The sequence below is a fragment of the Miniopterus natalensis genome, chromosome 5 (assembly GCF_054644295.1).
Source record: "Miniopterus natalensis isolate mMinNat1 chromosome 5, mMinNat1.hap1, whole genome shotgun sequence".
In the NCBI taxonomy this organism is placed as follows: domain Eukaryota; kingdom Metazoa; phylum Chordata; class Mammalia; order Chiroptera; family Miniopteridae; genus Miniopterus; species Miniopterus natalensis.
In genome coordinates, this window is record NC_142085.1 from 62,394,030 (window position 1) to 62,407,790 (window position 13,761).

The window sequence follows — 13,761 nt, forward strand, 5'->3', positions numbered from 1 at the left end:
GGGTACACAGGTGCATTTTGAAGGCACAGTAGAAAGCACGGCTGGGATGTGTTTGCTGTGGTTATAACCACCTCGGCATGCTGTTTGCACCACACACGGGAAGCACAGTGCCCGGGAATTTATCACAAGGTCAGCGGGCAGGAGGCTGCCTGACCTCAGGCTCACCGGGGTGCAGGAGGGGTGCATCGCGGGCAGCGGAGAATGCAGGCTGTGCCTCTAAGATGTCGCTTTGTCTCCCCTTATCTTTGTTCCAGACTGTTGGAAGCAGATTAAATATCCCTTTGCCAGACACCAGTCAGCCGAGTTCACCATCAGCTATGATAACGAAAAGGAGGCGACGCGGAAGTTAGAGCTCATCCCACGGGACATGGCGGGTAAGGGCCAGGCCTCCGGTAGCCCCTGGGGGCGGTGCCCGCGGGAGAGGGGACGCCAGGAGGGAAATGCGACTGAAGTCCTGCTGCGGAGGTGGGGTGCCCTGAATCGGTAACGTGGGACGCTTGCTTTCGGCATCACACAGTGACAAGTGCACACAGGCATTTCTCAGGAGCCCCACTGGGCCGAGGCTCTTGCACCTGCAGGGCTGTGATACCCCCAAGGCAAGGGCCCTGACGTGCCACTAACATCTGAATGAAGCGCTCAATCAGTCTGTTTCTCTACTGAGGTTTTGACTGAGGCACCCCATCCTAGCTAGTGCACTCCTCCGGCCCGTCTCCAAGATGTGGCCAGTTCCCTAGTGTGCACCGTCTGTTTCATTTCTCTTTGCTTGGCACTTCTCGTTTCTAATCTCCCTCCTCCGTCAGCCTCCCGTCACCTCTACCCGTGCGGCCTCTCACTTAGAGCCCTCCGGAACCGAGCCAGCCTTCCCCGCGCCCTCGGGGCTTCCCCCGCGCCCTCGGGGCTCCTCCCGCGCCCTCGGGGCTTCCCCCGCGCCCTCCGTGCTCCTCCCGCGCCCTCGGGGCTCCTCCCGCGCCCTCGGGGCTTCCCCCGCGCCCTCGGGGCTCCTCCCGCGCCCTCCGTGCTCCTCCCGCGCCCTCGGGGCTCCTCCCGCGCCCTCGGGGCTCCTCCCGCGCCCTCGGGGCTTCCCCCGCGCCCTCGGGGCTCCTCCCGCGCCCTCGGTGCTTCCCCCGCGCCCTCGGGGCTTCCCCCGCGCCCTCGGGGCTCCTCCCGCGCCCTCGGTGCTTCCCCCGCGCCCTCCGTGCCCCTCCCGCGCCCTCCGTGCCCCTCCCGCGCCCTCGGTGCCTCTCCCGCGCCCTCGGTGCTCCTCCCGCGCCCTCCGTGCTCCTCCCGCGCCCTCGGTGCTTCCCCCGCGTCCTCGGGGCTCCTCCCGCGCCCTCGGGGCTCCTCCCGCGCCCTCCGGGCTCCTCCCGCGCCCTCGGGGCTCCTCCCGCGCCCTCAGGGCTTCCCCCGCGCCCTCCGTGCTCCCCCCGCGCCCTCCGTGCTCCTCCCGCGCCCTCGGGGCTCCTCCCGCGCCCTCCGGGCTCCTCCCGCGCCCTCGGGGCTTCCCCCGCGCCCTCCGTGCTCCCCCCGCGCCCTCCGTGCTCCTCCCGCGCCCTCGGGGCTCCTCCCGCGCCCTCCGTGCCCCTCCCGCGCCCTCGGGGCTCCTCCCGCGCCCTCGGGGCTCCTCCCGCTGGCCAGCAGCGGCCGGCAGCGCGCGCGGGACGTGGGCTTGAGTACGGCCCCTGGCCGCAGCTGTGGGACCTCGGAGACGTGACCTCATCTCTCCGACAGCTGTCCATTTGTAAAATGGAGTAATAGTCCCTACTTCATACTAGTTCTTTTTTCGGAGGTTTAATTAATTGGTATCTTAATATCTTAGAATGGTGCCTGTTGTGGGAAAACGGCTCCAATGTGAGTTTTATCAATATCGTTACTTCCCAACCTACTGTTTGGGTCTTTAGTTTCTCCTAAAGGACTCCCCGTCCCTCGCACTCTGGCCACATCATACTGTTTTCATGCTGTTTAATAGGTTAATTGCCCCCCCCTTCCAAAGTCTGGCATTTCCCCCCCAGTTCAAGAGCTCCCTGAAGTACTTCTGCCCTGTTTCTGGTCAGGGTGACAGTAATCGCCCGCCCAGGCCCCGGCCGAGAGCCCGGGCTGGCGTGTGCGCCCCGCGTCCCCGCGTCCCCCCAGCCGGGCGCGCCGGGCCCCAGCGGGGGCGGCTGAGCGCGCATCCCCGCGCGCGGGCCACCGACGGTGCGTGCGTCTGTCCTCCGGTTTCAGATTACCAGCAGCCGCTCACGATCGGCACCGGCACGGTCACGCGCAAGGGCTCCACCTTCCGGCCCGTGGACTCCGAGGCCCCCGCGGCGGGGCCGGGCGCCGCGGCCCGCGGCCACTACCTCCGCCCGCTCCCGGGCGGCCGCCAGTACGCGCTGCCGCTGACCAGCGCCGAGCCCGAGTACGCCACGCCCATCGTGGGGCGGCCCCCGGGCCGGGCGCGCGCCTGCCCCGCGCCGCGCGGCTACCACGTGCCGGCGCGCTCCCCGGCCCCCGACCCGGGCTACGACGAGCCCAAAGCCGGCGGCTGCTTAACCGCGGAGGGCGCGGAGCCGGACTGCCCGCCCCAGGCGGCCGACGCCTACTCAGCGCCCGGAGACTGCCTCGGACCCCTCGGCGCGACGGCCGTGACCGCGCTGCTGTGAGCTCGGCAGGAGACCCGCTGCGGTGCTGAGCGCGGGCGCGCCGAAGGGGGAGATGGGCTCGAGGGAGCGCGCGCGTGCGTGTGTGTGTGCGCGCGCTGGTGTGCGTGTGTGTGTGTGCGTGTGTGTGTGTGCGCGTGCGTGTGTGCGTGTGTGTGCGCGCGCGCTGGTGTGCGTGTGTGTGTGCGCGCTGGTGTGCGTGTGTGTGCGCGCGCGTGCGTGTGCGTGTGTGTGTGTGCGCGCTGGTGTGCGTGTGTGTGCGCGCGCGCTGGTGTGCGTGTGTGTGCGCGCGCGCGCTGGTGTGCGTGTGTGTGCGTGTGTGTGCGCGCGCGCGCTGGTGTGCGTGTGTGTGTGCGCGCGTGCGTGTGCGTGTGTGTGCGCGCGCGCTGGTGTGCGCGTGTGTGTACGCATGTGCATGCGCGCGTGTGTGTGTGCGCGTGTGTGCGTGTGCGTGCTTGTGCGTGTGTGTGTGCGCGTGCGCGTGCGCGTGCGATTTAATAGGATCCTGCGGTGGAATCCCAGAGACCACCTCTCATACTGTTTACAAAGCTGTGCAGCTGGTTTTGTTCTGACCCTTAGGGCGACAGTCTGATGGGCTAGAAAAAATGAAAATTTTGAGATGGCATTTTCATTTCTCCAACTGTGATACTGAGCTGCTCTGGTGTAAAATGTGCAGTCTGTACAGTTGTATTTAACAGGAATTGAAGTAACTTAAGTTTGCTTTATCAGATGTTAGTTCTGCACAGAGATTAAGTGGGAGGACGCAGCTGTTGCAAAAACGTATCTAATGGTATGTTCACTTGTTAAGTACATTTTCTCTGATACTGTGTTAGCAGCAGGTCCGTTCAAACTTAATCATGTTGCTATTGTAGCTCATTTCCTCTCCTTTGATAACTAGAACTAAAAGCATTGTTGGCATTCTTCTCCTGGAAGGAATGAAATTACTTGAAGCATGAAAAGCACACCAGGGTGGTTGTTAGCAATTATGATTGTAGATTAAAAAAACACACACACAACCACCTCAGCAACTGCTGGTTCCTTAGACTCGGATTCAGGTAGGGACATGCAGTGGAGGGTCCAGGCCTGCACGGTGCAGGCCTCTCCTGCAGGGGACCTGCTGCCCTGCCTGCAGGACCTGGATCCCTGAGCAGCCGGCCTTCATCACACTCTGCTCTTGCTCACAGACCTGGCAGATGCTGTATGGCTTTCACACGCAAGTCCACCTTTACGCACTCTCTGCAAAGCCAAATGCCAAAACTTTACAGCAACCAAAACAGCTCTCCCAACAAATTGAATGAAGGTGGCACAGCAATTACAGTTTGAATCACTGTGTCAGATGCTTTTGTACCTCAGATTAAAAATATTGCTGAGGTCAGACGCCCACACTTTTCATGCCTTTCTTCAGAAATAGCACATTGTACTCTGAAACACAGAAAAGTTATTTGAAGTGTGTTCTTACAGAAGTGACCGAGGCCAAATCTAAGTAGAGCTCTTTCTACTGAGATGGTTGGGCACTGAACTGGTTCTGTGAGGAACACTTTTCCCCTTGAGTATGTGTCTGTAATTCCCAATGAGCCCAGGCCTCAGCTGTACCTCATGTTCAGTGGTTTTTTATCTGAGTTTGCTTTGTGAGTTCACTGTGGGGGATTTAACCTCTTTTGCCAAAGAGGAAAATATGTGTTTCTTTTAATAGGAAATGTGGACCAAAAAGATTCTTTCTCTAAACAACGTATTATAATCTTGCTTGTACAATTATAACTTTCTGTGAAAAGTATCAACGTGAAAATAGTGAGGGTGCTGGAATGTCACACACTATTGGTTATTGTGGAGGGTAAACCATACTTTGTGGCGTTTACGTGGTTTTGTACGCATACTAACGTAATAAACTGCCAGATCAAACGCCTCTGCCTCTTATTGGCATCTGCTTGCGGCTCAGGAGCGAAGAAAGGACAAGTGGTACAGTGGACGAAGCACGGGCTTGGGGCCAGATGGGTCTTGGGTCCAGACCCTGACCTGCCACACAACAGCTGAAGGCTGGGCCAGGTGTTACGGGAATAAATGAAGACGAGCCCTATGAGAACAAGCATTGGCTATTCAAGAGCTTGCTGCTGTGGTGGAATCAGCCACCATCAATTGCATTTTGGTGGAGAGAGACTCTCGGGCAGCAAGGAGTGGGAAAGGTTTATAGTGGGGCAAAGGGGAGGCTTCAGGTGTGCCCTAACAGGACTCTGCTGGTCTGGGGAAAGTGTAGGCGGGATTGACTAGAAGTGGAGCCTCCTGTTAATTGGTTAGGGGGACATAATTGGTTTTCTCTGGTTGGTCTTAAGTTGGAAGTGGGGACAAAAATTAGGGAAGCTAACAGTTATTAATCAAATTTAAGGTATTTGGGGTCAATTTTCACAGGTGTTATTGTTTGGCTTCTTGCATTGTTACTAGAAATAGTAGTCTGACTTCCTATAGGTCTGACTTATAGCAGGCTGGCTTTCTGGGCTGGTTACTGTGGATAATGGGTTGATTTCTTGCATTTATTGCTATAGGCTGTGAACCAGAGTTCTGTTTTTATATATGGTCTGACCATTATCCATTTGTATATTCAGTCTGCCTTTATATACAACCCTGAGCCTCAGTTTCCTCATGTGTAAAAGTGATGTTCATGTGCCTTCCTCCAAGGCTTACAGATAAGAATTCAGTGGGATAATACTTATCAAAGTGTTTGTTCCCAATAGGCCTTTCTTTTCCCCAGTGGGCTGTATATCGTACTTTAACACTAAAATAGTAGTCCAGAAGAAAAGACTTTTTTTCAAGGCAGTTGTTTTCATCAGCACATTTCTTCCCCTGGCTCATGATCTAATCATGACAGAAAGTGGAGAACAGGACTTTGGTTTTCGTTTGTTTTAAATTGAATATATCGGGGTGACATTGGTTAATAAAATTATGTAGGTTTCAGGTGTACAGTTCTAAAATCCATCATCTGTATATTGTACTGTGCGTTCACCACCTCAAGTCATGTCTCTTTCCATCACCATTTAAGTCCATTAAAGTGCTGCTGACTTCACATTGATGACATTTTATTTAGGATTTTTGCATTAATATCCTTTTGTAAGACAGGCCTTTCATTTTCTTTCTTTGTGTCCATCTTTATCATGTTTTATTAGCTTGACAAAAACAATTTAGGCATTTTCTTGTCTTTTCAGGTTTTCTCCTGCCAGGCATTCAAAACCAGCTTTTTGAAGGTTTGGTAGCATCGGCCCGTGCAACCATATATTGTGGTAATTTGGTGGAGGAAGCAGCACTCAATTTTCTCTATAGAATTGTTTAAATTTTTTTTAATCCTCACCTGAGGACATGCTGAGAGAAAGAGTTTTCAGAAGCGGATAACTCATTTGTTATAGCCCCAGAGAGAAGTAAAAATGCCCTTAACAATGGCAAGGATAACCCTAGGGAGGCACCTCGTGAGACTGACGCCTTCCTCTGACATCACAAATATTCTTGTTGCCGCCTGGCTTCCTAAAGAACATGGGGACTGTATGTACAAACGAAGAGGTCGTGTGTGTGTGTGGTGGGGGTGGGGATCAGAATGCTCTAGTCTCCAGGACCTAAGAATCTACTATGTAACTTCAGCCTGGCATTGTAACATTCACTCCACAGAAAAACTATTTCTAGTGCAGTTTAAATCTAGCTCCATCATTTTTGAAATTAAGACTGAATCCTAGGTTCCATTGAACTTCACACCATTTAAGGACAATACAATTATTGAGGAGAAAGACTGAAGAGCTGACAGCTTCATCTATGTTTCCCCTTCCCCTCTCTGAAAGTGGCCAATTAAAGTACAATCGAGGGGTTTGAGTGCTGGCTCTGGCACTACCTGTGTGACCCTGGACAAGTAATATAACTTTTCTGGCCCTCAGTTTACTCATCCTCATTAATAGAGTATTTTTTTCAATTGAGCTTATGTATTACATGTGAGGCCACACAGTAGACAGCTGAACACGTGTACTGCATGCGAGGACAGAGTATTTTATTTGATTGTTTATAAAGCCTTCCCGCTCTAACAGAATTATCACATTTGAATCTGCTTCCCCCTGCTGTCACTTTAGCAAATTGCAACTTACCTTTCCAGAGCCACAGAACCCAGTCTGTTTTACATTTTGTGCATCTAATTTTCCTTCTTATAGTTCACCTATTTATAAGCCAGATGTTTTTTTATCCCCACCAGAGGATATGTTTTATTGATTTAGAGAGAGAGGAAGGGGGAGGGGGGAGAGAAACATTGATGTGAGAAACATCCGTCGCCTTCCATACGCACCCCACCTGGGGACTAGATCCCCAACGCTCCAACCACCTGAACCTGGCCGTGGCTGTTGTCTTCCTTTTACAACCAAATACCCTTTTAACTTGAACTTCAAAACAATCTTCATACTTTTGCTGTTCAAATATTCCTTTCTCAATTTCTTTGCAAGTTTTGTTGTAAACTCCCACTACTGTGATGGAATTTTATAATGTTCTTAAGGCTCTGTTAAGTTTTGCTGTATTTCAGCACTAACAGCTTGCTAACAGCCCTCAGTCTCTCATCCTTCTATAGGTCATCAGCGCCAACTCAGCAGTAATCAACACTGCTCTTCTGGTAGGTGGTGTTCTCCCCATGTTTAGCAAATGCATGTGTCACTGACTTTCTAGAGAATTCCTCTCCATGAGGACATTTGCCCAAGTTACCACCTGTGTCTAGGGTGTCCAAGACCATCCCCAGGTTGAGTGACTTGCTAGAAAAACCCACAAGACTAAGCACAGAAGTGTATTCACAACCATGATTTATTAAAGAACATCGAACAGAATCAGCCAAGGGAAAAGGCACATGAACCAACCCGAGGAAACCAGGCAAAGCTCTGAGTCTTGTCCCAGTGGAGTCACACAGGATGAGCTTCAATCCCTGGCAATGATGTGTAAAATGTATAAAGTACTGTCCATCACGGAAGCTTGCTCCAGCCTGGGCGTGGGCATAGGAGGCCAGGGTTTTATCAGGCTCAGTCACGTGGATGCACTCTGCCTGGCACCTACCAAAATTTCAGATTCCCAGAAGGAAAACAGGTGTTCAACATATGCCCTATGGTTTGTACAAACATCTCAGGCTCAGTAAACAACTCTTACCAGTTAGGAAATGGGGGGAAACACTCCTGAAATTCTCATTGCTGGACATTAGCCAAGGGCGACCTTGCAACCAGGTTCAGGCCTGCGATGTTAACTTTTCTGCACACCATCTGTGAAGTATTTCGTAGCTGGGCCATGACGTTGTGCCAAAGACTGCATAGATGTATCCCACTTACAGACCAGGATGTCATCGTCTTTACCCTTCGGGTGGGAGATGAGCCAGCTCCTAATCTCCTATTAGCCTGTTTCCTCAGATCTCACTCCTGGTCCACTGTGTTAGCCTGAGTCCTACTAGAAGCAGACACCAAGACCGAGGAAGGGTCAGCTGTGTAGTGGGCTAAATAGGCACAACGCTGGTGAGGAAAAATCAGGAGGGAGCTGGGGTTGTTCGGAGCATGAGGGACAACCGGACCCCGATGCAGATACGACACCAGGTGAATGAAAGGAGGAATGATGGGTGAAAGCAACTGAAAGTATACTGTAATGCTAAGGGAGTCTAGCAAGACTGTCAGGGAGTCCTCAAGCCAAAGTCAAGATGTCATAGGCTCCCTCTGAACACCAGTCAGTGGCTGGAGCAGGGTGTGAGAAGTAGAGCCTCATGTTAACGCAGCAATAGATTTCAGAGTGCAGAGCTGGGGGGTCCTTCAGTCCAGCATGCTCCTTTCCTGGTGGAGATGACAGATGCATTCTTGTGGCTGCCACAACAGTGATCATAACTTTCAAAATACACCTGAAAAAGACTTATTATCAAACAAGTATTTAGCACCAACAACACATGGTCATTTGCAATTACCTTTTAGTTAAAAAAAAAAAGTTATAAAACCACCTAAAATAGAACGGTGATTAACAATGAAAATACAAATAATCTTTTCATAAATATAAATACCCTATGTGACATTGCTCTAGGGAAACTTTTCCAAATTACCTGTTTGATTGGGAGCTTAAACTGATACATAGAAAGCATTATCACAATGGCACTAAATCAAGGTTAGTCCAAGACAAAAAAGTATTTCTAAATGTTCATAACAAGTAATCCTTCTGAGAAAAAAAACCCACACATCTGAGCAATGTTTACAGATGTTTTAAAAAATTATTTTACACACAATTTGGGAACTTCCAAATTATACATATTTAGGTGATAAAATGGAAGAATATCCTCTTACATACTATCTAGTAGGGCTGGCTTTCTAATTTTTATCAATGTTATCCTCATAGATAACTCTGGCTATCAGTATTTGTAATACAAAACCAACCCAAGAAGACTAGAGTTTTGCCACCTGCTAAATTCCAACAGAAGCCAGTACCACAGTTGCTCTGGCAGTTCCTTCCAACCAACATACTTTTAACTAACTGAGATTAAACAGCTCCTAACACCAAACAAGATAATTTCCACCAAAAAAAAAAAAAAAGTTCTGCTACAGTAACTAGGTTCAGCCTTTGTATGTACTTTATGACTTGTTGGTACAAATAATAGAAGCTATTAGAAATATATAATAAACCAAAATATTTAATGTGTAAGAAACAAAATTCATTTAAAAGAAATTGAGATCAATGCCATTTTTAATGTAGAAGATGCCATCTTTATTTACAGGCTAATAAAAAAATATTAAACTCAACTTAACTAGATATATTCCATTTGTCATAAACCCTATACATCTGAGGCCGAGCCTAAGTGGAAGACTGGACAGGTGGAATAGGGTGTCACTTATAATTACCATAAGGGTGTCAATGTGCAAGTGAGGCATGAATACATACATGTTGTTTCTAAACATAAAGACAAAGTAAGTTCACTGGGGGGGAAATAAAACCAGCACCAAGACAAACTGCTAACTTTTGACAGCTGTTAAGTTTTAATCACCAAGACTTGTAAACTGTCATCTCTCATAAATCTATTTTACCACGTGTAATGACCTAAATGTCCTTCCATCATACTCCTAACAGCTCCTGTAGGAGAGAGTTTAGAGGCTGAAAGGCAACTGTATACACACAACCCTCACACTGCTGAAGATTCTTTCTCGGCTATTCTGTTTGTGCCCTTTTTCTTTTTGCAGCGGTTCTCTCCTTATGTTTGACTCTGCCTAGAAACTTAAGCATCATGAGTTTCTTTCCTGTCCATGTGAAAATAAAAAACTGCTTCTCATTCAGCCCTTTGGAAAAAGTCTGTAACTCTTAATCTATCCCCCAAAGACCGTATTTCTAAAATGAACTTATAACTGCGTAGTTTCTAAACATCTGTCAGGAAGCTCACAGTAGCATGTGAGCAACAGTGCTCTAAAGTAGGCTTGCAACCAGGTGCAGCAGGAATGAAAAGGGAGCTGACCCATGCCATTTTAAATTTTAAACCACTCGGAAAAATGTCCATCCTGCTCGTTAGCCCTTGAAAGGAGTTACATCATAACCCTCTCTCACAGTCCTTTATATTGCACAGCATCCTTATAGATATGCCAATGGAAGGCTCTAACAAAATTCTCATTGACTTATCAGGTAGTCTTTGAAAATCAAAAAGTTTTAGCTAGTATTTCCTAAGAATTCAGTCACAGGTATTCTCTGGAAAAAAAAAAAAAAAAAAGAAAAAAAAAATACCATGGCTGTCCACTACAGACTGTGTTTTAAAAAAATAAAAATAACATGGTTTCGAGTAACAAGTTTTCAGATTTGCTACAATGTAAATGTCCTTGACTACATGAGTACACTGGCTAAACTCCAACGTGCAGATCTCAAGTCATGCATGGGGCTATGTGTTTGCAGCAGAGGGGGATGCAGAAGGAAAAAGCATTTTTTTCTTTTAAGAGGCCTAGCCTAGCATGTCAGGAGCAAACAACATGTAGCTTGCTTATTCCATTGTGCAATTAAATACTAGCTTTTGCTTGGAGGCAACTTTACCCTACAAGGTACTTTAATATCAGTAACAATATATACCATGAAGTGCATTTCTATTACAAATGAACATGGAGATATACAGATGAACAAAACCACCAAAACAAACCATAAATGAGCAATAGTTAAAACAAAATTTATAAATAGCAAAACCACCAATAAAGTATATACACTTTATAGAGTCACCTATGAACAAATATATAGTGCATCTAGGAAAGACAAGAAAATGTGTTATATCACATAACATCTGATTGTTAGAAATGAAGAACTGATAATACTCTAAGAGCCTGGCAGGCTGTCCCCCCACTTAATAGTCCTTTAAATGTATATCCTTAAAACAGTGATACTGGCAAAACTATCACCTCTTTAAATGTAATATTTTCATTTCCCCAAGGTACAGTGGCCTACGGAACAGTAAATGAAAGAGCAGGTACTCCATGCTTAATCCTGGGATAAGAAAACCAGCATATCTGTAGTCTGCATCTGAAAAGCACTTTAATCAAACATCCACTGAGGTGAAAAGCGAGCTAGAACACTTGCTGCACGAAAACGTCTTCACCTTATCTTTCCCACCAGTACCTCAGCCTTTTAGGTGACTGGCAAATGAGTTACTCTGAGGGGAAACTGCTGTTTGAATGCCAAGTATTTCGTTGACATGGTAATAAATTTGAGCTTTTACTAACAGAAAAATGTATCTCTAAGTGCCAGAACTATCATAGCAAGACAAACTTTATGAATTTTTTGTAGACCCCAGAAAAAAAGCATTTGAGACTACACAGTAATAACGTAATGCTCCAATACCATGCACAGAGATCAACATAATTGGGAACAGGTATTTTACACTTATCTGCATTTCTTTTAAAAATCGGAAAGGTACAATGTACAGTCACTACAGAAACTATTTCTAGTGCAGCACTGATTGATAAGGATTGCTTTAAGAAAACCATTTTGTACTGCAAAGCGGAACGGCAAACTCATCACCATAAATGATCATCAAGAACTGATTTAGATACCAGGATGCAAAATAAATTAAAAAACACCTAAAACCATTCTTTCAGTTAAAAGACAATTAAGTATAGCCTACATTTCTGCAATTCACTGAGTCAAGTTCTGTCCTGTGAAACACCACACTTGACATTCTGGAATATATAACATGAATTCATTTATTCTCTTTTTTTTAAAGGCTATTTCTTATAAAATACTGGTCAGCACTATCCTTCTACTAAGTGGGAAAGGAACCAAATAAAACAGTAGTGCTTTATTTGGTACTTAAGAGCCCAGTAATATCCCTTTGGGCAATACATGCTTTGGTGCTTTACAACTTTTTAAGAAAATCAAAATTGCTTTACATGCAATAGCCAATTATGATATACCACAGAAACAGGGAGTCAGGCGTTCAGAATTGTTCGCATGAAGCCCTGAGGTACCCGCCTTTCATTTAGGCAACAAACGGCCTCCCTTGAGCTTGTATTGTATAGTCTTTGTCACCATCTTCCCTACTGCCCTAAGTTCAGAATAGTCTGATTTTACAATCTTGTCTGGGGATACAGTCAATTTAACAAGACTTTCTTTGATACAGACTGTGCAGATCATCTAATTTAGAAGCACTGTCTTCTAGTGGAGTTTCACTCGAAGTTCCCAGGTCTCCATTTTCATGTCCATCAGTTACTGCCTTCTTATTAAATCCTAAAAGAAAGATGGAAAAAAGCAGTTACTTTCTAGTCTAAAAAAAAAAAGGTCTTGTGATTTTACAGAGCAAAAACAAAGAAATGAATCCCCACTGTAATTAATAATATTATCACCCTAGCCCGTTTGGCTAGGTGGTTAGAGTGTTGGCCTGCACACTGAAGGGTTTTGGGTTCCAGTCAAGGGCACAGACCTCGGCTGCAGGTTCCATTGCTGGCCTGGTGAGGGGTGCGCAGGGAGCAACCAATCAGTGTCTCTCTCACATCAATGTTTCTGTTTCTCCCCCTCCCCCAACTCTCTCTGAGAAAGCAATGGAAAAAATATCCTCTGGTGAGGATAAAAAAGTAAATAAATAAATATTATCATCTATTGGACCTATATAAAAATTAGATAAAAATTCCTACCAAATTTTGCATGAAACTTAGAATTGACAAATGCAATCGTAAAATTCAATTTTACTTACACAAATATCTATTGGACTGTAAACTGTATTTTTCTTTTACATTTTGCGTTAAGATTATTTAACTTCAGTTCACTAAGGAATACACTAGCTTACTGCTGAAAATCTAGTTTGCTGGCAAGACAATGTCCAGATAAATACAAAACAAATATTGGTTAATCTATGAAATAGATAATAGGCTTTCAAATAGTTGACAATGTCATCTATTTAGTGAGCTATTAAGTATGGACATGCGCTAAACAATAACCAATGGAGACATTTTTTGTGCACTGAGCAGTTAAAAGCAATATATCCTAAGAGCATACATTCTTAGGCATCACAATTTAAGTGGGCTGCAATTTACATAGGTGACAGAGAAGTCTTTTAGCCTCAGCTGCAAAAAAAGTAAAGAGACGACTTCTAATCCTGACAGAAAATAGCAGAAAGGATGAAGGTAATGAAATCACAGGGACAGCACCCCAAGAGGGTAAGGTTTTGCCACAATAGTTTTGTTCCAGATGCATGAGGGGAATTACTACTGGGGTCTTTGTTTATATGACTCATAACATACACATTTAGCAGATGGGCAACAGTTCATCCATTCACTATAATACTCTATGCCAGAAGTTCAAACGTTTTGGTCTTAGGATGCCTTTATACTCTTAATAAGTACCCCAAAGAGCTTCTTTTTATGTGCATTATTAGTGTTATGTCAGCTACTGATGTTTACCATATTGGCAACTAAAACTGAGAATTCTCAAAAAAAATATTACTTAGTTATAAATGACCAAAAAATGTTAACATAAATAACATATTTGTTTAGTGAAAATAACTATTTTTTTCAAAAAGTTTACTCAGAGGAGTTAGCATTATTTTTGCAAATATGCTTAATGTCTGGCTTTATAGACGATCCTGGATTCTCCTATTTGCTTCTGTTCAATCTGGTACAGTTTTTAAAGAAATTTCACTCTCATA

General features: G+C 46.3%; 2 protein-coding genes across 2 annotated transcripts in view; one reads left to right on the forward strand and one right to left on the reverse strand.

Annotated features, from left to right (window-relative positions):
- DCBLD1 (discoidin, CUB and LCCL domain containing 1) overlaps positions 1–2,715 on the forward strand; it is a 53,351-nt gene extending 50,636 nt beyond the window's left edge. The window contains 2 exon segments of the mRNA XM_087817580.1: positions 255–374; positions 2,221–2,715. Of these exon segments, the coding sequence (XP_087673706.1) occupies positions 255–374; positions 2,221–2,642 (542 nt within the window). The 3' untranslated portion in view covers positions 2,643–2,715.
- A 4,715-nt stretch (positions 2,716–7,430) lies between these two features.
- Positions 7,431–13,761, reverse strand: part of GOPC (golgi associated PDZ and coiled-coil motif containing) — a 33,312-nt gene continuing 26,981 nt past the window's right edge. Inside the window, exon 8 of the mRNA XM_016198708.2 lies at positions 7,431–12,347. Coding sequence (XP_016054194.2) covers positions 12,217–12,347 — 131 coding nt within the window. The 3' untranslated portion in view covers positions 7,431–12,216. The remainder of the gene's footprint in view (positions 12,348–13,761) is intronic.